The sequence below is a fragment of the Gigantopelta aegis genome, chromosome 14 (assembly GCF_016097555.1).
Source record: "Gigantopelta aegis isolate Gae_Host chromosome 14, Gae_host_genome, whole genome shotgun sequence".
Classification (NCBI taxonomy): domain Eukaryota; kingdom Metazoa; phylum Mollusca; class Gastropoda; order Neomphalida; family Peltospiridae; genus Gigantopelta; species Gigantopelta aegis.
This window is the reverse complement of record NC_054712.1, coordinates 7,603,395-7,630,680: the sequence shown is the minus strand read 5'-3', so window position 1 is coordinate 7,630,680 and position 27,286 is coordinate 7,603,395. Positions and strand designations below refer to the sequence as shown.

General features: G+C 41.0%; 1 protein-coding gene across 1 annotated transcript; it reads right to left on the bottom strand.

Annotated features, from left to right (window-relative positions):
- Nucleotides 1–26: 26 nt before the first annotated feature.
- LOC121388446 lies at nucleotides 27–26,915 on the bottom strand. The gene is made up of 13 exons (XM_041519768.1): nucleotides 26,752–26,915; nucleotides 24,443–24,611; nucleotides 22,489–22,644; nucleotides 22,033–22,171; nucleotides 15,326–15,428; nucleotides 14,326–14,421; nucleotides 13,369–13,462; nucleotides 10,815–10,892; nucleotides 9,846–9,937; nucleotides 8,810–8,909; nucleotides 7,539–7,607; nucleotides 3,223–3,317; nucleotides 27–1,040 (listed from the first exon to the last, which is right to left on the bottom strand). Exons 1-13 carry the CDS (start codon nucleotides 26,913–26,915, stop codon nucleotides 962–964), a joined length of 1,434 nt encoding a protein of 477 aa, XP_041375702.1. The 3' UTR covers nucleotides 27–961.
- Nucleotides 26,916–27,286: the final 371 nt, after the last annotated feature.

Sequence of the window (27,286 nt, the reverse complement as noted above, 5' to 3'; positions counted from 1 at the left end):
ATCGACAGTGGCATGACGTCACTAATGATAGGTTTAACGCTGAGACATACACAGTGATGTAACAAAAGAAGCAATATCTCCTAGGAGAATATTGCAGATGTCGCAAATTATAGTGCCAGCGATATCTCCTACAAAATCCTTTAATAGATGATAATTTAGGTTAGGTACTTTGGCTGCTAAACGTACTGATGCACATACAAGGCTTGACCTTAATATTAGCCTGTAATATTCTGGCTACTGAAATCTAGCTTGGGCTACCAATCACTGTACTACCAGATGTCTCTGCTTTATAATCATATTAACGTATGCTAAATTCATCAAGGTCTGAAATTTTCCTTTTTACATGTGAGCCCACGTGATACTAGTGACCAGGGTTTTTTTTTGCTAGTGCCTCTCCCCTTTTCCAACACATATACATAAAAAGTATACATTTTTGTTTTAAAATAATACTCTGGCATTAATCCACTCAACCTAATTACCATTTGTTTACTTGTAAAAAAAATTGTAATTGTAACAATGCCACATAATTTTACCGCATATAAAAATGTAATTTTTGTCATACATTTTACATTGTTTTAATCATACCAAAACTTAATTGTGTTAATTTAAACTTGACAGTGTCATTGATCTGGGGGCAAAATATGAAATTAAAAAAATTGTTGAGAATCACATTAATATTATTTGTCAGCTTTATAAATTTCAACCTGAACATACAAACATTAAATAAATGCCTTACATACCTGGGCTGCTAAATATCATTTTTAAAAGTTGATATGAAAATACATACAAGTCAACAAAATGTATCTGGCCAGTGATATAACATGATATGACTTTCTTATTGCTAATCTCAAGTTATCAGGTCATAAAATAATTATGTCTATGGTAATAATGTCTTTAGTTTGCATTGGTGTGTTGTTACCATGGTAACACTTGTTTGTTTGAGTGTACCATGGGGCCGTTGCTATGACTCGGATCCACTTGGTTCTTGCCAGCAAGCTAAAATTCTGTCGGTCATCCCGCTCTCCTCAAGATGTAGCTTCCTGTATAAATGGAAAGGAGGAAAAGTTAAACTTTGTTTTGTTTATTAACACAACTAGAGCATATTAATAAATTATAAATCACTGACGACTCAATGTTAAAGGCATATTGTCACAGACCACTGACCTATTTAATGGTCTAACAAAGTATTACTTGAACAAAAATAATTTGATTTGTCCCTAAATGTACTTTATTCAACCATCTTCATAACCACCATACTCCATTTATTAATGACATTTTGTAAAAAATAATTGAATTATGGCAATGGTCCATAATTCAAAAACTAAAATTGCCGAGAGTGTTGACATGGATTTCACTCCATCATGGTTCAGTTAAGGTGATGCAACAGCTAGATTTGGTTTCGAACAATTAATGTAATTTTTAGTTATTATAAATTTTTAGAGAAATAAGTCCTTAAATCCGTGACAGTATGCCTTTAATCATTTGATAATTCTGACATATGTGCTACATGTTTCCATTAGCAGCAAGGAATCTTTTATTTGCACCATCCCATAGGCCACAGGTCCACCATCCCACAGGCCACAGGTCCGTAGGAACAATACCTGGAGTGGGTTGGGGAGGCGCAATCTCTAATGAGTTTGTTTTGTTTAACAACACCACTAGAGCACATTGATTATTAATCATCGGTTATTGGATGTCAAACATTTGGTAAATTTAACATACAGTCTAAGAGAGGAAACCCATTACATTTTTCCATCAATAGCAAGGGAATCTTTTATATGCACCATCCCACAGACAGGATAGCACATACCACAGCCTTTGATATACCAGTCATGGTGCACTGGTTGGAACAAGAAATAGTCCAATGGGCCCACTGATGGGGATTGATCCCAAACTGACCGCACATCAAGCGAGCGCTTTACCCACTGGGCTACGTCACACCCCAATCTCTGATGAGGGGGCCACAAGTAAGATTTTTATCATTATTTATACAGGACAGAAAACATACATTTTCTTCTTCAAGTGAGAGGTGGGGGCACAGGCCTTAAGCAAGACCTCACATACCATGATCTATGATATATCAGTTGACAGGCACTGGTTTGAATGGAGAAGAATGTTTGTTTACAGACACTTCTGCATATTAAAAACAATTTGGCTATTGGTGTCTAATAGGTCTATCCGATTATATATTGACAATGTCTAGGTAGAAAGAAAAATAAAACTTAAATTACACTTCTATAGAGCTATTTTGACACCTGGATTATAGCCTGTATGCATAAAAAGGAAGTTACATTTCATATAAAACAATATATTAAGTTTTAAGCCTATTTTTTGAAAACAAACATTCTGAGAGTACTGCTAAAGCAATACATGTCCCCTGCTGGGCCCAACAATTTGTTGTATCTCCTAAATTCAAGGGCCATAACTCTGTAAATAATGGGTAAATCACCATGAAAGTGAAATTTGATCAGTAACAATACATGATAAATATATATTGCAAAACAAAAGCTGGAAAAAAAATTCATATCTCCTACGTTTAAGGGCCATAACTCCATCAAAACTGGGTAAATTGTCATGAAAGTCAAACTTGATAAGCTATACACAAAATTCAGGTCAATATCTCAAGGCCTTCTGAAAAATGTCCGGGAAAACAAATTTTCATATCTCATAAGTTCAAGGGCCATAACTCCATAAAAAAGGGATAAATCTCCATGAAAATCAAACTTGATCTGTAACAGTAAAGCTATACACAAATTTTCTCAAGGCATTCTAAAAAAAACATCCAAAAAACTATATGTGGGACAGACGGATGGACAGACAGACAGACAGACAGGATGGACAGACAGACAGACAGACAGGATGGAAATGAAGCATAGAGTCCCCTCCTGTTGGACCGGTAGGGGGTTAATAAAAAGGTTTCTTTACAAAATACAATCAAATTGCATCGGTTAAATGTCCTTTTTTGATACAGACATGAAGGTAAATGAGGGAACAGACATGGTAAAGCAACTAAACCCACAGTTCGGCCGTAGCATTGTCCGTTATTAGTAATAATCCAGGTAATACTACCACCCTAGGCTGTTCCAGCATTTTGTTTTTACCCAACGAGCTTTAATCTGTACAATTAAAAATATGAAATTGTTTGTGTGACCAGTTTAACATAATATTAATACAGACAAGACTATGGAACCTACAACTGTGTGCTATAGACTGTATTCTCACCATAGAACTGGGAACTGGTCCATGATGTCAGCAGCAGAGAGATTCCCGGACTCACATCTGTGGAGACACCACTTGAGAAATCGCATTGCAATATCCTGGGTGAAATAAAAAATAATAATAATGATCACGGTTATTGGCTATTGTATATCAAACATCTGTAACTCTGATATGTCTTCAGAGGAAAAGTTAAAGTTTGTTTTGTTTAACAACACCACTAGAGCACACTGATTTGTTAATCATCGGCTATTGGGAAAAAACAGAAAGAAAGAAATTATTTATTTAACGACGCACTCAAAACATTTTACATATGGTTATATGGCATCAAACATATGGTTAAGGACCGCACAGATAATGAGAGAGGAAACCCACTGTCGCCACTTCATGAGCTACACTTTTCGATTAGTAACAAGGGATCTTTTATATGCACCATCCCACAGACAGGTTAGTACATACCACAGCCTGTGATATACCAGTCGTGGTGCACTGGCTGGAATGAGAAATAGCCCAATGGGCCCACCGATGGGGATCGATCCCAGACCGACCGCACAGTGAGCGAGCGCTTTACCACTGGGCTACATCCCGCCCCACCCGCTATTGGATGTCAAACATATGGTCATTTTGACAGTGTCATAGAGAGGAAACCTGATACATTTTTCCATTAGTAGCAAGGGATCTTTTATATGCACCATCCCACAGACAGGATAGCACATACCACGGCCTTTGATATACCAGTCGTGGTGCACTGGCTGGAACGAGAAATAGCTCAATGGGCCCACTGACGAGGATAGATCCTAGACCAACCGCACATCAGGCGTGCACTTTACCACTGGGCTACGTCCCGCCCCTGCCCTATGGATTCACATTTGCTGATTAAAACATTAAACAGTCATAGAGAGGAAACCCGCTACATTTTTCTATTACTGTAATTTCCTGCGTATTGCCCGCTACAGTAGATAGTCCGCAGCGATCTATATTTACGTTTTAGGATAATAAAATGCTCAGATAGCCCGCTCCGGCAGATAATCCGCGGACTATCTGCATGTAATTGCTGAAGTGATCACGTGGTCTGCCTGTTCGCTTATACCGGTAAGCTGATATTGCTAAGACTGAGTTGTTTTTATAGTAATTTCCTCCTTGCTTCTGTCACTACGACTGAGTAGTTCTCATAAAAGCTTCATTCTGTATGTTCAGATCACAGTTTGTCAGTCATTATTGAATCATGGATTCGCCAAGTAGCAAAAAACGTAAAAGGAAAAGTTACATGGCAGAGTTTAAACTTAAAGTTGTGTTATATGCGGACGAACATGGTAATAGAGAAGCAGGCCGTGTGTTCGATGTTGGTGAAAAGTCTCTTTGTCAGTAGAGAAAAATGAAAAAACAATTATCAGTAGAACCTAGAACAAAAAGAGCCAGACGGCATGGCATTGCACATTTTTCGACACTTGAAGTTGATTTAGTTAATTGGATTAAAGCTCAACGTGAAAACGGAAGGTCAGTGTTGACAGTGTTGATTAGGTTAAAAGCGCAAACCATGGCTAAAGAAATGAAACTGAGTACTCTTAAAGGTGGGCCAACCTGGTGTTATCGATTCATGAAAAGGAACGATTTATCAGTCAGAAGTCGTACGACTGTAGGCCAATCTCTCCCTGCCGAATAGGAGAAAAAAGTTAGCGATTTCCATGATTTTGTTACACGAACATGAACAATTTGAAAGCAAATTTAATTGGTAATATGGATGAAGTGCCCATGTGTTTTGACGCCCCCCTTAACAGAACAGTTGACTGTGTTGGTTCCAAACCCGTGACTATGTAACGACTGGCAATGAAAAAAACCATTTCACAGTTGTACTCGCTTGTATGGCTAATGGTGAAAAACTATGCCCAATGGTGATATTTAAGCGGATTACAGTTCCAAAAGTAACTTTTCCCCCTGGTGTTGTTGGTGTTGCAACAAAAAGGGTTGGATGAATGAAGAAGAAATGTCTGTTTGGACACAAGGTGTTTGGAAAAAGCGGGCAGGGTCATATTTTAGTCAGGCAAAGTGCCTTCTAGTTATGGATAGCATGTTAGCTCATAAACTTGAAAGTGTCAAAAGTGAACTGAAAACGCTGAATACTCATATAGCGATAATTCCAGGTGGATTAACAAAAGAATTACAGCCACTAGATTTGACGGTGAACCAAGTATTCAAGGTTAAAGTATGAAAGCAATGGGAAGCTTGGATGTCTGAAAGACTGCACACGTACACAAAAACGGGACGCATGCGCAGAGCTTCTTATGTCGAAGTTGTGAATTGGGTGCTGAAGGCATGGGAGTCTGTTGATAGAAAGATAATTATTAAAGCATTCCATAAAGCTGGAATATTAGAAGCATCAGAACCGTGTGATAGTGACAGCAGTGATGACGATATTCCCCTGTCCACCATAGCAGGTCACTTAGAAGAAACTCAGCTGCAGCTTTTCGATAGTGAATCGGAAGACTCCGAATTCGACGGATGGGACTGAACTGTCACTGTGTTTTATGTTTAAAACCGTTAATCGTGATTAAAATAAATTTTTGTGTACCGGTACTATTATTTACTTTTATGATTTTGTTTTATCAGCCCACATGTTTATTAACAAAATAAAACGAATAATGATCACATAGTCCGCAGGAGGCATTTTTTGATGTTTTAAATCACATAGCCCGTGGAAATTACGTTAGTAGCAAGGGGTCTTTTATATGCACCATCCCAGAGACAGGATCGCACATACCATGGCCTTCGATATACCAGTCATGGTGCACTGGCTGGAACAAGAAATAGCCTAATGGGCCCACCAACAGCGATCGATCCCAAACTGACTGCGCATCAAGTGAGCGCTTTACAAATGGGCTGCGTCCTGCCCCTCGTCTTCAGAGGAAACCTGCTACATTTTCCTATTAGCAACAAGGCATTTTTTATGTACACTTTCCCACAGACAGGACAGCACATATTCTTTGGCATACCAGTAATGGGGCATGGGTTGGGACAGGAAAAACTCCAGTGGGTTCACAAAGAAAATTTGATCCAACAACCCAAGTACTTTTATCACTTGAACTAAATCACACCCTCTAATTAATAATCACATCATGAAGTAAACTGTCTAACCCAGTTGAATTAATTATACTCAAAACATTACCAAACACATTTTATATTTTTATCAGAAGACAAAATGACTACAGAAATTGCCGTAGGGTCTTAAAAATGTAGGGTGTTACTATAAGCTTTTTATTATTGGATGTTTAAACATTTGGTAATTTCAACATTGTCTCGGAGAAAATCTGATACACCAATCAAACAACAATGACAGGAGTAGATTTCATATATGTTCTAGCCATGCTAATAAAATTTGTCATGAGTTACTTCCCTTGTCTTAATTGAAGCAAAAAGATACAACCTACTTGGTAATACAATGGTCAAAACAGAACATTCACATCAGTTTTAAATAGTTTTCCTTTAGTAGAACATAGAAAAATACTGTAACAGTATTTGTTGTAAACTGTTTTTCAAAACAACATGATTTTCAAGGCAGTATAATGTCCCATTTAAACAAAATGCTGCAGTATTATGTGACATTTATACTGGTCAGGTCAGGTCAGGTCAGGTCATAGGGCTTAACATGCACATTCAGAGCAAGCTGTCGAACCATGCCGGCTGCTCTGTCCAGGACAGGAATTTTATACTGATGGCTATTGCTATTAATTAACGGCAGACCACATCACAAATAAATGGAAAGAAAGAAATGCTTTATTTAACGACACACTCAACACATTTTATTTACGGTTATATGGCGTCAGATATATGGTTAAGGACCACACAGATTTTGAGAGGAAACCCACTGTCGCCACTTCATGGGCTACTCTTTCCGATTAGCAGCAAGGGATTTTTTATTTGCGCTTCCCATAGGCAGGATAGCACAAACCATGGCCTTTGTTGAACCAGTTATGGATCACTGGTCGGTGCAAGTGGTTTACACCTATCCATTGAGCCTTGCGGAGCACTCACTCAGGGTTTGGAGTCGGTATCTGGATTAAAAATCCCATGCCTCGACTGCGATCCAAACCCAGTACCTACCAGCCTGTAGACCGATGGCCTAACCACGACGCCACCAAGGCCGATCACAAATAAATAACATAGTTTGCCATTTAGTACAGGTGAACCAACTAAACTGTTTTATAAACATGAACCCAATAAAGAACCTTAAGAGTTAACATTATTTCAAAGAAATACCACTAAAACCTTTTGATGGTGGGGCAAAAAAAAAACAAGACAAGATTTTATTCATTCCTTCATCCTACCTTCCAGGCTCGGACACTGTCCTCATCAAGACCGAGCCATTCCTGGATCTCTGTGATTCTCTTTTCAGTCTGAAATAATGAAGTTTAATTTTCAATTCTGTCTATTTGACCAAACCACAGCAATAAGCTTTCATATACTTCACAACAAAAGGCCAAGTAATGAAAGACTTTAATGGTGAACAAATAAGAAAGCCCCCATTATTATTTCCAGTTTTGCACATTGAATTCTGGGAGAGGTCATGGGTCAATGTTTCATATATAAGACAGGGGAAACTGAGTAGGCCTAAATCTGGCAGGATGACTATTGGCAACAAGATAGGGCTGTTTGAGATAGATGAGTTACACAAAAACAATGAACTTGACAGCAGCATGTTTTAACGTTATCAACTGAACATGACCAATTCCATCTGTCATCCACAAAAGCTTTGGCAATATAAAAACAAATTATTTGATTATAACAGAAACTCACTGTTTATAGACTTGGATACTGAACAGTTCTTTAATGACTTCTGAAATAAATTACATTTAAAACTCACCATGACAAATACTGAATAATTATTTGGAGATTGTTTATAGAATAAAAACTCACAATGTTTAAAGACTTGGATACTGAATAATTATTTGGAGATTTCTGAAATAGTTAAAACTCACCATGTTTATAGACTTGGATACTGAATAATTATTTGGAGATTTCTGTAATATTTACAAATCACCATGTTCATAGACTTGGATACTGAATAATTATTTGGAGATTTCTGAAATAGTTAAAACTCACCATGTTTATAGACTTGGATACTGAATAATTATTTGGAGATTTCTGTAATATTTACGAATCACCATGTTTATAGACTTGGATACTGAATAATTATTTGGAGATTGCTGAAATAGTTAAAACTCACCATGTTTATAGACTTGGATACTGAATAATTATTTGGAGATTTCTGTAATATTTACAAATCACCATGTTTATAGACTTGGATACTGAATAATTATTTGGAGATTGCTGAAATAGTTAAAACTCACCATGTTTATAGACTTGGATACTGAATAATTATTTGGAGATTGCTGAAATAGTTAAAACTCACCATGTTTATAGACTTGAATACTGAATAATTATTTGGAGATTTCTGTAATATTTACAAATCACCATGTTTATAGACTTGGATACTGAATAATTATTTGGAGATTGCTGAAATAGTTAAAACTCACCATGTTTATAGACTTGGATACTGAATAATTATTTGCTGATTTCTGTAATAGTTAAAACTCACCATGTTTATAGACTTGGATACTGAATAATTATTTGGAGATTTCTCAGCAGAGGCACAAGCTCCTCGAACTTTCTCGCGTATTGCTCGACACAGAATATACCTAGAAAATAATTTATACATTTACAGTCACACCTGCAGTTAAGATCAGTTAACATAATCACCATCTGTGTTTAAAAACTCGACAGTCACTCTTGTTGACAATGAAAAGAGACATACTCATGTTGAATTCAAAGTTTGAGTTTGTTTTGTTTAATGAAACCACTAGAGCACATTGATTAATTAATCATTGGCTAGTGAATGTCAGACATTTGGTAATTCCAGCGGATAGTCTTGGAGCAAATTTTCCCATATAGCAGCATAGGATCTTTTACATGCACTTTCTCTCCGACTAGACAGCACATACCACAGCCTTTAATATACCAGTCTTAAGGCGCTGGTTGAGTCAGGAAAAAGCCAATGGGTTAGACAAGGATGTTCAGTTTGATGACCCAAATACCTCAGGGGTGGGATTTAGCTCAGTCGGTTGAGTGCTCGCTTGAGGTGCTTGCATTGTAGGATCGAACCACCTCGGTGGCTCTATTCAACTGATTGGGGGTTTTCTCGTTCCAACCAGTGCACTACAACTGTACAAAGGCCGTGGTATGTGCTTTCCTGTCTGTGGGAAAATGAATATAAAAGATCCCTTGCTGCATTATGAAAAATGTAGCGGGTTTCCTCCGATGACTACATGTCAAAATTATCAAATGTTTGACATCCAATAGCTGATGATTAATTAATCAATGTGCTCCAGTGGTGTCGTTAAACAAAACAAGCTTCTTCTAAAAACCGAGTTAAATGCTACTCCAGGAAATCTCAAAATCGAGAAATGATCCTATGGCAAAATTGTCTAGCCCCAAAAATGCTGTTTATTTCGACCCAGTTACCTTGAACTGTGTGGTTCGATTCCTTCATTATTGAGATAACAGTGTTTCAACGAACAAGTATTTTGATTAAAATGGACATTGTGAAAAATGCACCAAGAGAAAGTAAAACTCACCAAATAGTTTTCTTCTTCAGAAGTCCCATCACAGACCCTGAAGAATCGAGGAAGTACAACACTTCCCCTTCGTAGCTGTACCCTTCTCGGATCTGCAAACAGTAACACAAGAAAATATTAGTGAGCATAAAACACTAACAAAAAGAAAATATTTGTAAATATAAATATCTCAGCATAAAATATTAATGAGCATAAAATATTTGGGAATGGAAATACATGGGAATAAAACTATTTGAGCATAAAATATTACTGACTATAAATTCTTGATGAACCTAATTTGTAAATATAAAATATTTGATCAAACGTATTAGAAAGCATAAAATATTTGAACATACAATATTAGTCAGCAAAAAATATTGATGAGTATAATTCTATTTGTGAATGTAGAATATTTTGTAAATATAGAATATTAGTAAGCATAAAATATTGATGTCTATATTTGTTAATGTAAAATATTTAAGCATAAAATATTACAGGCTTTCATTATTAGTCAGCTGACCTCTCTCAATTTTCATGTGGATCACTGATATAAATTCACTAAACCATATCAAACATGCATGTACCTGTACTTCCTTCCTCCCACAATGCTCCCCCCACCCTGGGCAAGACGTAGCCCAGTGGTAAAGCAATCCACGTTGGTAGCCCATTGGGCTATTTCTCAATCCAGCTGGTGCACCACGACTGGTATATCAAAGGCTGTGGTATGTGCTATCCTGTCTGTGGGATATTGCATATAAAAGATATCTTGCTACTAATGGAAAAATGTAGTGGGTTTCCTCTCTAAGATTATATCAAAATTACCAAATGTTTGACATCCAATAGTCGATGATTAATAAATCAATGTGCTCTAGTGATGTCATTAAACAAAACAAACTTTAACTTTAACCCTCTTCCCCATCAACCCCCCCACACATTGATTGAGAGATATATACAAGTACAAATGTATATAAATTGATCTTCAATTCTGACCCGTTTCATCCGATTTTCCACATGGGACAGCGGCAACATTTCATAATCTACGGTAGTTAAACCTAAGGCACGAGCTATCTGAAATACAATGATAAAAACACCACAATAACAAGCTGAAAAGGAGACATGTCTAAAAAGGCTGAGATCTAAATTTAACATGCTTTGATGAAGTTCAATTCTATGAAGTATAAAATTAATGCAAGGTGTTCATAAAGACCCTATCTATTTAAATAACTACTCTAATAATTTATTTATTTTGTTTTTCAAGCAGATATGTTATCAACATTCAAAATACCCCCTAAAATTTAGGCTACTCCAGAAGAAATAGCTCAAATGTCCTCAGGCCATATTCTCTTTACATATATTTTACCCGGTACTATCATGTCAATAAAATAGAAAGGCTTATGAAGTTTCTTACAAAAACATTTAATAAAATACTGTGTGAGATTTGGCAACAACCAGTGTATGATGGAGATTGAATTAAAACATCTGATTAGTTGCTCTATTATAATGACCTAAATATCAAAGTCCACTGAAATTCCTGTCAACAATGTGCACAAATTAGTATAACTGCAGTTGGAACTGACGTTTAACAAAATTTAGTTAGAATTATTTTGTAGGCTATGTAAGAAATTTAACATTACACTTGTGTCTTAAGATATGAATTATCGTTACAAGTAACTCCGCTGCGGCCGGTCCCAAGCCCGGATGAGAAAGGAGGAGGGTTGTGCGTGAGGTTAGCACCCTCACCTCGTAAAAAAATCCCCAAGTTACAGAAACCAATGTCAAAGAACAAAGCGTCAATGGTACAAGCAAGGAAAGAAGGAAATGGTTTATTTAACGACGCACTCAACACATTTTTTATTTACAGTTATATGGCGTCGAACATATGGTTAAGGACCACACAGATATTGAGAGAGGAAACCCACTGTTGCCACTTCATGGGCTACTCTTTTCGATTAGCAGCAAGGGATCTTTTATATGCACCATTCCACAGAGAGGATAGCACATACCACGGCCTTTGATAGCCCAATGGACCCACTGACGGGGATCGATCCTAGACCAACCGCACATCAAGCGAGCACTTTACCACTGGGCTACATCCCACCCTGCAATGGTGCAAGGTGTGAAGCAACCCAGGGAACTGGGAGCATGAAGGATGGCAGCCAAACCCGCCTGGGAGCTGATACCCCCGACAGTGGGAGCAAGGAGTGAATCAACCCAGGAAACTGGGATCATGAAGGATGGCAGCCAAACACGCCTGGGAGCTGATACCCCGACAGTGGGAGCAAGGAGTGAAGCAACCCAGGAAACTGGGATCATGATGGATGGCAGCCAAACACGCCTGGGAGCTGATACCCCGACAGTGGGAGCAAGGAGTGAATCAACCCAGGAAACTGGGATCATGAAGGATGGCAGCCAAACCCGCCGGGTTGCTGATACCTCGACAGTGGGAGCAAGGAGTGAATCAACCCAGGAAACTGGGAACATGAAGGATGGCAGCCAAACCCGCCGGGTTGCTGATACCCCGACAGTGGGAGCAAGGAGTGAATCAACCCAGGAAACTGGGATCATGAAGGATGGCAGCCAAACCCGCCTGGGAGCTGATACCCCGACAGTGGGAGCAAGGAGTGAATCAACCCAGGGAACTGGGATCATTAAGGATGGCAGCCAAACCCGCCGGGTTGCTAATACCCCGACAGTGGGAGCAAGGAGTGAATCAACCCAGGGAACTGGGATCATGAAGGATGGCAGCCAAACCCGCCTGGGAGCTGATACCCCGACAGTGGGAGCAAGGAGTGAATCAACCCAGGAAACTGGGATCATGAAGGATGGCAGCCAAACCCGCCTGGGAGCTGATACCCCGACAGTGGGCGCAAGGAGTGAATCAACCCAGGGAACTGGGAGCATGAAGGATGGCAGCCAAACCCGCCGGGTTGCTGATACCCCGACAGTGGGAGCAAGGAGTGAATCAACCCAGGGAACTGGGATCATGAAGGATGGCAGCCAAACCCGCCTGGGAGCTGATACCCCGACAGTGGGAGCAAGGAGTGAATCAACCCAGGGAACTGGGATCATGAAGGATGGCAGCCAAACCCGCCTGGGAGCTGATACCCCGACAGTGGGAGCAAGGAGTGAATCAACCCAGGGAATTGGGATCATGAAGGATGGCAGCCAAACCCGCCTGGGAGCTGATACCCCGACAGTGGGAGCAAGGAGTGAATCAACCCAGGGAACTGGGATCATGAAGGATGGCAGCCAAACCTGCCTGGGAGTGGACACCCCGACAGTGGGAGCGGGGGATGAAGGCTCTTGGGTGGACTTGAGGCCAGGTGTTGAAGCTTGCAATGGACAGACAACATTGGCATTCTTTGGTGTCGGCCTTGTGTGTGACCACACACAAAGAGGATTAAGCAAGCAAGTATCTCTACAAGTTGATGTTTAAAAATATATCCAACTCACTTTTGCTCATAATGTACAAATTGAAACAACTCATTGTAAGATAACTGGTATCTAATGACAATTCTTTTAACATTGTCTATGGTGTATTTACCTCTATTCCTATATGTGGTGGTACTGTACAAAGCTGGTTCTCTTTGGAGGGTTCAAGGTCACTCAAAGTCCATGTAATAAACTTGAGCTGTGGACTACAAATAATAACATATTTTGTAACAATCATTTGAATAATTACAATAACAAAAATATAACTTGTTTCTCTGATTTAAATAAAAGAACATTAATTACTGCTATGGTTGATAAGACCATCATTAAATAAACCGTTGATATATTATAATCTGATGGACCATTTTAATTGTGTGTGTGTGTGTGTGTGTGTGTGTGTGTGTGTGTACGTGTGCATGTGTGTGTGTGCGTGAGTGTGTGTGTATATGTGTGCACATGTGCATGTAAGCAAGTACATGCATGCTTGTGTTTAGTTTTTACATTTCAAACACTGGTTGCCACATTTATTTATATGACCTACTTTTAAACAATTAACACCATTTTGTTTTTAGGTTGGTAAGTCGATATTAACTGTTTAAATACATCACTGATGTATGTTATTAGTAACCCCCCTCCAAAGGATGGTTGGGGCAATTCATTGATTCATGTCCCCAACCCCTGACATCCATGTATCTATTCATGCAGAGGGGTGAGACATAGCCCAGTGGTAAAGCACTCGCTTGATGTGCGGTCAGTTTAGGATTGATCCCAGTCAGTGGGCCCATTAGGCTATTTCTTGTTCCAGCCAGTCACGAGTGCACCACGACTGGTGTATCAAAGGCCATGGTGTGTGCTATCATGTCTATGGGATGGTGCATATAAAAGATCCCTTGCTACTAACGGAAAAATGTTGCGGGTTTCCTCTCTGAGACTATATGTCATTATTTTCAAATGTTTGACATCCAGTAGACGATGATTAATAAATCAATGTTGTCTAGTGGTGTCGTTAAAGAAAACAAATTTTAACTATTCATGCACTTCCAAGGAAAGACCACTGTGTAACACGAACCTAGACAGATAGGAGAGATCTTCAACGTGTTGGTGATGAGGTGCAAGAATCTCAAACACGGCTGTGTAGTGAGTCAGCGCTAGAAAACTCAGCAGTCTGAAATAATATAACCAATTGTTCAGTTACGTAAATTATATTTGTCAGGGCTCGACCTTAGTGGTGTTTTAGCTACCAATTTGTTGCTAGTTCGTCAGAATACAAGATTTGTTTTTGCACATCCCGTTACTCCGCAATTAACAAGATGCTTAAACACCTAAAACCCCATCTAAAACAACATCTTTAAATTCATTTTGCCTTTTTCTCTCTCTTTTTTAATTTATTAAAATTATTGGGTTATCAATTTTTACTGAGGGCTACCAGATTTTACTGAGGGCTACCAGATTTTATAAACTGAAGAAAGTTACGGTCAAGGTCTGTTTGTGTAGCCCAATCAAATACCAAAAATAGTGACAATATTTCCAGCTGTAACTGCAATTATAAGTAAAACAAAATTGCATATCACAGGTATCTGAGAACTGAACATTTGAGTAAACCATTTACGGGTTATGCAAAAACAAATTAAGGTAAGCCATTTTGTTTTTATGTAACCCATCATGAACCTGTAAATTATGACATAAATTCAATACACAAACGAAAAATTGGTTATGCAAACTACACTTACGCGAGTGATGCTTGAACGAAACTATTGCTCTCGCAATTTACTGAAACCTGTATCATTAATTGAATATTTCTTTGATACACGTACTTCATCAGTATAAATTATGCTTGTGATGTCCTCACAAATATTTTTCTGTTTCTATGTTAAATGTTTGTGACATCTTTCAATTTATTTTTATATGTTGCTCCATAATTATTTTATGCTTGGTGGTTCTGTTACAATTTCTTTCTCAGTTCATTCTTAGTTTAAGTAACATTTCCTTGTGGGTGATGGGTATCTTAAAACAAAATGGTCCCCCTAACCATGTGATGAATTCCGGAACAATTCAGGACTAACCCTTACCTGTGTTTGTCATTTGGGTCCATCTGTTCGAGAACGTCCATCACAGTTTTACACACTTCTCTCGCTATCCGGAACCGATCTTCTGGGTAACGTTTTATATCCACTGGAAAGAGAACCACAAAGAATCAAGTTTTTACAGAAATTTAAATTGACTTTCATATATATAGATTATTATACGAGCTTGTGTGTCATACTGATTTTACGAAACGAGTGTCAGGATTTTTGTATTGCCCGAGCGAAAGCGAGGGTAGTACATAAATTCTGACACGAGTTTCATAAAGTCAGTACGACTCACATGCGAGTGTAATCATTTCTTTATTATCCATATTATTATTGTTGTTTTCTTTATGAATAACAAGACCCAACTCAAAATGTTTCAGCCATAACTATAAGGAGATGACGAAATGACGTCATATTTCAAATGCACAATCTGAGCTAAGACTGGAGAAGCAAAGTCATGTTATGACGTCGCTTCCCAAAATTATGTCATTACACTTGTTATTACATGTGTGCTTCGTATGATTATTATTAACTCGGTTGAACCATATGGATAATAAAATAGTCAGTTACTGAGTTAAGAAGGAAGCCAGAAAATGTTAAATTTAACCCCCCCACGCAAGTGGTCTGGTCCGAACATCCCAACAGCCAATGGGATGGCCTAAATTCTTCTACTGCATACTGCTCTCTAGTTCCGGTCACATGACTGTAACTTCCTTCTTTTTCCCTGAGCGCATCGCACGGAGAACAGGAAGCGGGGAGGCCCGGGCGGGATGAATCTTGAGGACAGGTAATGTATCTATAAAAGAGAAAAACACTCAAGTTTTTCTCCATTTCTATAGACATTACCTGTCCTCAAACAAGTGCAGCATTCAACAGATGGTGGTGGGTGCCGAGATCCGTAGATGCTTGTGATAACTCCCCAACCGGAAAGAGGCTGACTAGTGGAAGAATAAGGCCAACCTTGGTAAGCCCTCATCCTAGGGATGCCCGTCACAGACCAATGCAGGTGATGTTAGTAACAACAACCAGAATGGTGGCATCCGTCAGCAGTGGCAGGTACGGCTCCTAGAACACATGGACCAGGAGGCGGAAGCCACATCTCATGCTGGTTCTGACAGGGTGGGAAGACGTAGCCACCAGGGATGCAGGTGTTAGGTAACCCTCACGTATTGAAGTGTTATAGTTTTTCAATAACAAGCGACAACCTAATGAGGTGCATCCGTCAGAACATTGAACAAAACAAGACCCCCGAGTGTTTTCTGTCTAGTACACCAAAGATCTGTTAGTTCAATAACGACAACCAATAACCACATGCAGTGCAGGGTAAAGGTTATCGAGACAAAAGTTCCGGCACCAGTACGTGAACTGTGCAAAAGAACAAAAGTCTAAGCAATCCTCATCTGTCTATTCGATGGACATCTCGGTATGCAGCCCAGAATCAGACAGACATCAACGGCGACGAGGACGGCTTGTATTCAACAGAGTCTGTGCAGCAACAACCGGACCCAGATGATGGAACCCCTCAACGTCTTCTGTGGAGACATCCCTCAGATAATAGTTGGCGAAGATGGAGTCCGTAGCCCAGAACCAACCAGTGATAATGTGCTGAATGGGTGTGTTGCAGTGCAGGGACATCGTGGCAGCCAAGGCACGGAGTTCATGCGGATTAAAAGCAGACGGAGCAGGTAAACCCTCCTTCTGATAGGCGGTCAGGATAGAAGACCGGATCCAGGTGGCCACCGTGTTCTTGGTAAGGTCCCTCAACCGACTCTGGTTACAGGAAAGGAAAAGTCTTTTGCGATGTTGTCGAAAAGATCTGGTCCTCTCGATGTACTGGTGCAGGGCTCTGACAGGGCACAACGCCAAGTCCTCAACGTCCGCCGGACCAACGATAGAGGAGAGGGCCTGCACAACATACGAACGAGGCGCTTGGTCTGGTAACTGATTCTTTGCAACAAAGTTCATGAGTAACCCCAAGTTGACTGCACGCCGATCTTGGTGAAAACGTACCAAGTCTACATCAAGAGCATGGAGTTCTGAGACACGGGCAGCCGTGGCAAAACCGAGTAAAAACACCGTCTTCCGCATCAAGTCTTGCAGGGAAGAGGATTCGATCGGCTCATAAGGTGCGGTCGATAACGCTCGTAACACCAGATTCAGGTCCCATCTTGGTGGCCGAAACCGGTGTACTTGATCATCAAGGCGAAACCCTTTGATCATCTTATGGATCTCAGGAATACCCGATAACTTCGTTCCAGTAGCGACATCACGAACAGTAGCGATGACCGAAACGTACCCAGCGATGGTAGACCCCTTTAATCGTAAAGTGGTCCGCAGATACAGCCAAAAAACCCAGCAAGACGAAGTATCTGGATCGTCTGAGGTTTGAGGTTTTGCCGGACACACCCTCGGTGAAAGCAAAGCCATCTGACGTTGTAAGCCACAGTAGTAGATGATCTGTGCGCTTTCAAAATGGCCGCCGTAGACTGTGAAGAAAAACCTTTCTTTCTCAAACTCTTGGCGATAAAGTCCACGCGTGCAGTTGGAACAACTGCGGACGTGGATGGTATAGTCTTGACGTGGGATGCAGCAACAGATGATCCCAGTCTGGCAGCGGTAAAGGATGTGGATCGGCAAGACGTATTAGATCTGGATACCACATCCTGGATGGCCACATTGGAGCAATGAGTAACAGGCGACAATGGTACAGCTGAAACCTCTGAAGCACCCTTGGAAGGAGGATTCGTGGAGGAAAAGCGTACGCGTCCATCTGTTCCCAGCTGATGGCCAAGGCGTCGAGATCCAGAGCTTCGGGATCCAGCACCGGAGACACGTAAACCCTCAGCTGATGGTTGAATCGTGTGGCGAAGAGATCGATGTTTGGTGTCCAAAGTCTGTCGCACACCCATCGAAACGCTTCGGGATGGAGCATCCATTCCGTCGGCTGTGGAGACGACGGCCGAGACAGTGTGTCGACTAGTACATTGGAAACCCCTGGAATATGGCGAGCCCGAAGTTGCAACGGAATCTCGTCAACCAGCTTGTAGAGACGATAAGTCAACTGCAGCAGACTGCTGGAGTGGGTTCCGCCCTGACGGTTGATATAAGCCACCGCGGTAGTACTGTCTGTGGCTACCATGAGAGAGGCGCCTGACAGCATCTCTCGCCAATGAAAGATGACGTAACTGACAACATCTCCAACAGGTTGATGTGTAGATCGGCTTCATCTGGAAACCACAGCCACCAACAGGGACTGGACTGCAAGGCGACTGGTAACCGGATCAGCAAATCTGCGTTATTGTACTGAATGCATGGATTCAGAAACAAACTGGATACCGCGACCTCTAAGCATAAAATGTTGCGCCGACGTCAAAATTACTCTTGCAATGATACTTCATGAAACAGTAATAGAGTGATTCAGGAATCAAGACATCGGAAACAGCGACCCCGTGATACAGGCAAGAGCCAAGACAGCGTAGCAACTCGCTACGCTACATGCCCGATATACCTGGAAGTGAAGCAACGCAAAACAGCAACCGGCTAAAATCCACGGCCGTCACACCACCCGGTGCGAAACAGCAGCAGAGACCATCTAGACAGCATCGGTCACGAACTCTGGCGGTAACAACAGTAAACGTCAGTGAGTTGATAAGCCGCAATGAACCATAGGAAAACGGTGACGGTAAAACCCCCGTACCACGTGATGGCAACTGGATAACTTCCGGAACCAGCGGAAGTAGCGACTGTCTTGCATCGCCACCGGATATAGAGAACGATCTGCCGAATGTCGCTGAACCTTCCTCGAACAAGAGAATATCGGTGCACGGGATCTCAACACAAGTGACCGGACCAGTAGACTTTCTTCGTCACCAACCCGGAACGCTTGTAACGTCGACCCCTTCACGGCAAAGAGCCGTATGTAGACCACAGGTCTGCCAAGATTACCGGCTTGTGCTGAAAGTCAAGAATGGATCGCTTCAGGCAAGTCGGTTGACGATAGTGTGCAATCGTAGTGCACATCGACGTCACGGAAGATATAAGGTAGACCAACATCAAAGTCGACGGCTAGAACAAGGCATATCCTCTGGCATCCTGCACATGAGGAGTTATGGTCGCCATGTACAACATGTACGCTGAACTGAAGCCATCGACAGGACGTGCCAATCTGTAAGTTCTAGGAAGACGTCTGGTCCCGCCGGAAACAGCGTCATCCAAGGCCGGCGTCACACCGTTGAAGGATAGGTTGAAGACGGGATACGTTCGTTGTGACGAATGGGGAACGGCACAAACGAAGTCTACTCAAGTAAACCGACATCGGATCAGTCCTCAAACGGAAACCTTCTAGAATGGTGCGAGTGGACTGTGAAGTGACGAAAGCATATACACCGCAGCGAGACAAACAGTCACAGCCATGTGGGTCACTGCGTCCGGATCTTCTATAACGGAAGGTGCCGACGCATCATCTGGAAAATCGGTCAGTAACCTGGCACAGGCACTTCGATCCAATGTACTGGCTGCATCGGAAACACGGACCGTGGACGGTCCCGTCAGGAGCCGGTGTAACCCTGAACGCCGAATCAGCTGCCGACTGGTGTGGACGGTACGATGTACACGGACCGGCAGGAGCCGGTGGAACCCTGGACACTGCACCACTTCGATCGATCACGGGACGACGGTACCGAACGGTGAGCCGATGACGCAATTTTCCAATTCGTTACAGGGCTCCGTCTGCTTGCTGGAACAACGATACGCACGGGCCAGTTACTGGTAGCCGTGTAAACCGACGGGGGCCTGTGGCAGCCAACGATCGAATGCCGATATCTGCCGGTGGAACCTCCGTGGCGATCATCGAACCCGGACCCTTCTTGGCTGAAACCGGTGGATGGGCCAGCGGCGGTAGCATATCAGATATGACAGCCAGACAATCCCTCAGTGACAAGTGGTCCGCCGCATCCAGATCTTCCAGCACCGCATGAACCGATACATCATCAGAAAGTCACGTAGCACCCGTGAACAGGCCAGTCGCTCTGGTCATGGCCCGATGGAGATACCGGAGAACCGGACCGTGGGCGGTCCCGTGTGGATACCAAGGAACGGATGACCACATCGTCGTTGGATGTGGCAAGGACGGCAACATGTCGTAGACAGCCGCCAAGCAATCCCTCATAGTCATATGGTCCGTAGAGTCGGGCTCTTCAATGACAGATGCCGCAGGCGCTTCATCACCAAAGTCTCGTAGAACTCGAGCACAGGCCAATCGATGTACCGTAATGGAAGCCGCTGGTTAAACCGGACCGTGGATGGTCCCGTCTAGCCCTCGGAGGCCTTGGAAGCCACATCAACTGAAGGTTGGCGCTGACGATCTATGGAACCCGTAGGGAGCCATACAGGTCATGTGGAACGGCTACGGTCCCGGCTCCGATGCGCCGAAGGGGACATCCCCGCCGAAGATCGGTGAGCCTTGGAATCCGTGGAGCGTCTATCTGAATGAGCCGGCTTCTTAGAGGGCTGCGTAGAGACCGCAGGCCTGTCATCCGAAGTCTTAAGTAACGGTGGAGCTGAAGAAGCCGCACCCCCTGAAGAGGGGACTGGAACCGGACCTGACCCCGAACTCGCCGATTTAGGTAAGGTCGCCATTGACGCCATTGTTTCTTCCAGCATGGTCGGTAGAATTGAACGTAACTCTTCCGCCACGGAGTCAGCAATCGAAGGCGAAGATTCCACCTTCTTGGTCCTCGAAGATTCCACCTTCTTGGTCCTCGCTGACACCACCTTCAGGTAAGCCGCGAACTCGACATCAGACAAGCCCGCACAAAGGTCGCATCTAGAAGTGAGGCCACACGAACACGACAACCTGGGTCGCCGCCGGCTAACTTCTTGCAGCGTAACACGCTCGAACTAGTCGCCTGAACATTATCAGATATGATAATAGTAATTTTTCAATCTGTGAAAAGAAAGAAAAACCAACCATAACACAAATACAAAGCCGGTAAATAAAGACGCCATTTTGCAAATGGCGTCCGACACGACAACCGGCGATATAACAACATTTCATGTAATTAACACTTGGCAAGTCAAGCGAAATACGCGAAAGACATATGAAAGCTAACGAAAGCTAACGAAAATTAAGGTGAAAAACATTTCACCCAAACACAAAGCCAGTCAACACAGACGCCATTTTGCAAATGGCGTCCGACACGACAACCGGCAATATAAACAACATTTCATGTAATTAAACGCTTGGAAGTCAAGTGAAATACGCGAAAAGAACATACGAAAGCTAATGAAAACGAAGGTGAAAAACATTTCACCCAAACACTAATACAAAACCAAAGGTCTTATAAAAGTTGACTCCAAACAGAGCCAAGCAAAAGGACGTCCAGACCCTTTAGCGAAGAGAAAAAGAAGGAAGTTACAGTCATGTGACCGGAACTAGAGAGCAGTATGCAGTAGAAGAATTTAGGCCATCCCATTGGCTGTTGGGATGTTCGGACCAGACCACTTGCGTGGGGGGGAGGTGCACTTGTTTGAGGACAGGTAATGTCTATAGATTTTGACATAAAAATTGCATTGAAATGCATGTAAAAATTAATGGTGGTATGTAATGTGTAGCTCATACATGTGTGTCACTTAGTGGTCAAAGAAAAGAAGAATGAATGAAAGAAAGAAAAAATAAAGACTTCTGTTCTAAAAAGGTACATTCTTACATTTCTTTCTGAACAGCATATGAACATTCTTTGATCCACCACACAGGAGAAACTCTCCATCGATATTCCGACAGCTCAAGTGAGCAGCTTCTCCATTGGCTTTCCTTGTAGCAACTATACTATTGGTGGATTTGATTGGCTGAAAAGATTTTGAATCAGTTTCATGTTATCAAAGCCATTTGATTACATCTACCTATAAAACATTAAATTATTTTAATTATCAATTTTTAAATACTAAATGATTCCTATTCAGTCAAAAATGATTACAACTTTCTACTTTTTTGTTTATTTTAAAAATCTTTTATCTTTTTTATTCTACATGTACACGTAGTACAATCGCAAGAGATATAACTGCTGAAAATATTTGTTATATCATAGAATGGACTGACTAAATTAGTCAATATTTCTTATTTATTACAAAAAGAAAATTCTGTTTGTTTTAATGAACAGCTCTACCTTAGTGAAATATTTCTTCCATGTGTGGTTATCTCCCTTCTCTTTGTCATCATCATCTCCAAGACCACCTGTGAATTTTTTCATTGCATAGAGTATACAGGTTGTGCCATGGTAGGGACCATTATCAATGTGAAGAAACGTGTTACCCCTGGCAACCTGGATAAAATGTAATATTTAGCATAAAAACAGGGCAAAACATAACAGCATCATATACAAGTAACTATAGAAGGAAGGAGGAAATATAGCGTTAAGGACCACACATATATTGAGAGAGGAAACCTGCTGTCGCCACTTCATGGGCTACCCTTTCCGATTAGCAGCAATGTATCTTTTATATGCACCATCCCACAGACAGGATACTACATACCATGGCCTTTGGTACACCAGTTTTGGAGTACTGGCTGGAATGAGAAATAGCCCAATGGGGCCACCAAAGGAGAATGACCCTAAACCGACCATGCATCAAGCGAGCATTTTACCACTGGGTTACGTCCCGCCCCAAATAACTATGGATAATAATTGCTGATAATTACTCATTTTACCAAATATGGGAAGCTAGTTGACATTATAGTTATGTTGTGTAATCATAATGTAGTTAAAAGGTACATAACTAACAAGCTATGAGGAATTTTGAATTATATCTGTCCCGGGTGAATGAATGTTATAAACCCAAGCCTTGATAGGGAGTTGGTTATTCTCTTTATGGTAATTTTTAACTGGTTTCTAATATACAAATTCCTCTGCTTTCTACAACAAAGCTATAAACCATTACATTATATATTCTTGCATGCATTATATGACATAATGTAAGAGACGTCATGGCATAACAGCGTTCTTTTCACAGCCAAATGTTTACAATACAAAATAATACGACTGTGGTTGCATTAGAAATTAATATTTTTCTCTGTTACTAAAACTGCTGCTTATCAAAATATACTCTTTCATATTTATAAAACAAATGACTAAAATATTTTCTGTAAATCTTTGTAGATCGTATAACTACAAACTTGTCAAGAGAAGGCAGAATGTGTGTGTTGAAAAAGCAGATTTTTTTACATGCACACAATTTAACCCAAAATTGCAAGGTTTAAAAAAAAGTATTACAATAAATCATATGAACACTACATTATGTCATATATACTTGTTATCCCTAGATCTTGGGATTAACAACAAAAAAAAGTTTTATTAATAGCTAATTTGTAATCTGACTTATGAATGGAAACATTATTTGAATGAAAAGTGAAGTTCCGGCCATGGCAACCAATCAAACATCGTGATTTTTAAGGCAGGCAATCATTGGCTGTAGAAGCAATCTGCACATTCTGTAAAGATCACATAAAATATGACCCCTTATATTTGAGCCCAAATCATGGGTAATAAATGTATGTAGCTTCACTCAAAAACATTTCTCTCTTTTTTGTCTAGAGATCACCTGAAGTGCTTGGGCCATGGAATTCAATCCCCTATGTGGACCTATTGCGTTTTTTCTTAAAAAAACAACCAATGCTCCATAGCTTGTGATTTGTGCTGTCCTGTCTGTATTCATAATAGCCGTACAGCCCAATACCTCTGACATCAGCACTCAAGGTTTCTGTTAGGGTTACCTCACCTGTAGTCCATATCAATCTAGCCTCTACCCATTGACCAGTCCAGCTTGGATGTCCCTAACAGAAGCCAAAGCTCCTGCTGGCATAGCTCTCTGGGTCACTGAGACATACAAGCCCCCTTACCACGTCAAGGAATGGACTATGAAGGTGGGTCCTGTCTGTGAAAAAGAACATATAAAGAATCCCTTGATATTATTGGAAAAATGCACAAGGTTTCCTCGAAAGACAATGTGTCAGAATTATCAGATGTCTGACATCAAAGATTAACATCTGGTAGCCAATGGTTAATATATCAATGTAATCTTATGGTGTCAGTCAACAACAACAAACATTTCTCTGTCACTTACTTTTGCTCTGATTTCTTCATTATTGTCATAGATTCCATCATCAGGGCCCCGTTTAGAGAAGACTTTGACATCAATCAGGGTTCCTTGGTAACCGTTTGGCAGGATTCCAACCGGTACAGCTTGATGAATGACCTTCAACTCCTTTACTCCAACTGCCCACTCAAGCCATCTGAAACAAGTGTATTTGTAAACTGTTTACTAAACAAAATAGTTCCTGGATTTTCAAACTTTAAGTCAAGACATGTTTAAAGAACAGCAGCTTTGTTAAACCTGATACATACATGTAAAGGCCTTTCACAGTTATTGGATTAAAAACATATGAGTTTACAAATACATTTTTTTTTTTTTTTTGTATTCCGCTCTCAAAGTTATACCTTAAAAGTGATTGTTGGCATCTATCTCTCCCCACAGTCTTAGCATACAATGCATGTATATGTTTGTAAAACAAATTTAATAATTGTGAGTGATGTCTTAAATTCATTTTAAAATAATAAAAAATTGCCAGCAGCAATGTCATGGGAGCATGTGATGTGCTGCACAATTTTTTTTTTCATTTCCTGGTCACAAACCTCAGCTATCTGGGCAATCTGTCCAGGACAGTGTATTAGTTGTTAGTGGTTAGTGAGAGAGAAAAGGGTGTAGTGAACTTACACCTACCCAATAAGTTGTTAAAACTCACTCCGAGTGGGAGCCAGTACCAAGCTGCGAACCCTGTACCTACCAGCCTTATGTCCACTGATTTAACCACGACACAATCGAGGCTGGGTTATTTAAAAAAAAAAAAAAATCATAAATGTCTTTATAATTGGTTTCTGTGGGGAATCATCTTCATAAATCAAGGCTAATATTCGTTCCTCGTATTCAGCCTTGATACATGTTGTCAAGAAATCGTGCCACAAAATGCTTAAATTTCATTGGATGCGATGAGATCTGATTGCAACGAATCGCAACGCTCCTTATAGATTCCCTTGTTATTGTAAACAAACATGGCAGCATCAGCGTCCGTGGAAACATGTCGTGTTTGTCACGATATGTTAAAAAAAAGGTTTTGGCTGTTAATTTTTTATATTGCTTTCAAGATTGTCACATGTTACCGATGCTGTGATTGGTCAGCGATGTCATCGTGTAAGGGACACAATCGGTGTTACAAATTTTCTTCCAATAGAGGGCGCTAGTAGTGGATATCAGTAATCTTGACTACATGTATCAAGGCTGAATACGAGGAACGAATATTAGCCTTGATTTATGAAGATGGTGGGGAATAGGAAGTTTAGTAACACTCAAGCAAATGTTTTATTATTTTCTCACACTTGGAACGTGGACTTGGAAAAAAAAATTAATGCGCGCATTCAGAGCAAGCTGTTGTAGTGCATGACTGTCCTGGGCACAAGTACCGGCCTCAACTGGTTCCTCCGTCCAGGACAGGAAATGGTTGGGGTGGGTAGAGGGACTGCCTGCACTGGCAGGTGCAAGGGAGCACCAGCAGTCCGACCGTAGCCGGTAACAGGCGGAGGGTGGTATGGTGCTATGTAATTTGGAATGTCTCGTTGGATTAAGCCAAAGGGAAATGGGTGAGCATTTTGATGAAGGAAATTTCGTGCAATTTTGATGGTCGTTCTAAAGAAAAAAAGGTAGGGAGCTACGTATAGGTTTGGATTTTAGATGGCCGAGAGTAGCTCATTGATTAGGACCTGCGGATGATGAGGTGTCTCCCTAGGTTGCCCCGTAGGGCCCTTAGAAAGGGCCTGATCTCTTCCGATCTGGGCACGACAAACCAATTTTCTCACACAGCCTCCCCCCTTTATTTTGTTTAAATTTCAGACAATTAAAGACACTTGGCTTAAACATTGAAAGAAGAAACCCACAACTCCTACTCATGCTATATAGGCATATATATTAACATTAAGTAGTCGGCAATGTAAATACGCCTACACGGAACTAGTGCCAGTAATCATCATACAGTGTTTCTGTCAGAAAGAAACTTTTGGGTATGGCTCTATGGAATTGAATGCAACCACAACCAACAGGGGTATTGGGGGTGGGGGTCCTCCCTCTGAAAGAAAATGGGTCAAGTTTAGGGTTAGGATTAAGAAAATCATACAGTAATAATAAGAGTAATTAAGTTTGTCTAAAAGTTAACTTTAAAAACAAACAATTTTGCAAAAATATTTGGGTATGGCACTATACCTATTTTACCCTGTGGCAGAAACCCTGTCATACACGGATACAATAACTGTAATCATAATCATAATGCGAGTATTGAGAATAGTTGTGCAATGCGGCCTATTTTTAAATATCCCAAAACACACTTTTCAGCCTTCAAATTTTCTTCTTCAAAATCAGGATTATAGTCCAGGCATGCAAGATGAGATGACACTTTTTGGTAAAGATCATTTCCTTCCAAATGCGACAAAATTCCTGATTTGATTTCGTCAGCAGAAAACACTTCCTGCTTTTTTGTTGATATGGCCATTCCGACTCTTCTGTTGTGTTTTTATTTTCTCTCTTCGCAAGTGGAGCACCACTTAGATGTTGTACAGAGGAAGTCAAGTTAGGCAATTTGAATGCTTAACAAACCAGTTTTCGCTTTTCAAATCGTATCTTTGCATGGTCAACAATATATTTTTAAAACGACAAGACTGTTCCCATTCACCCTGTCTGTGTTTTGTCTAGCAGAACTAACCCCATGGGCGGATCCAGGATTTTGTAAAGGGAGGGTCACAAAATGCTAAAAATAGAAATTTGAGTTTGTAGAAGGCAACTGAGCCAGGCTCCCAAACGGACTGAGATCAGCAGGGGGTTCAGGTGCATACTCCCTGGAATTATTTTTAATATAGATGCTCA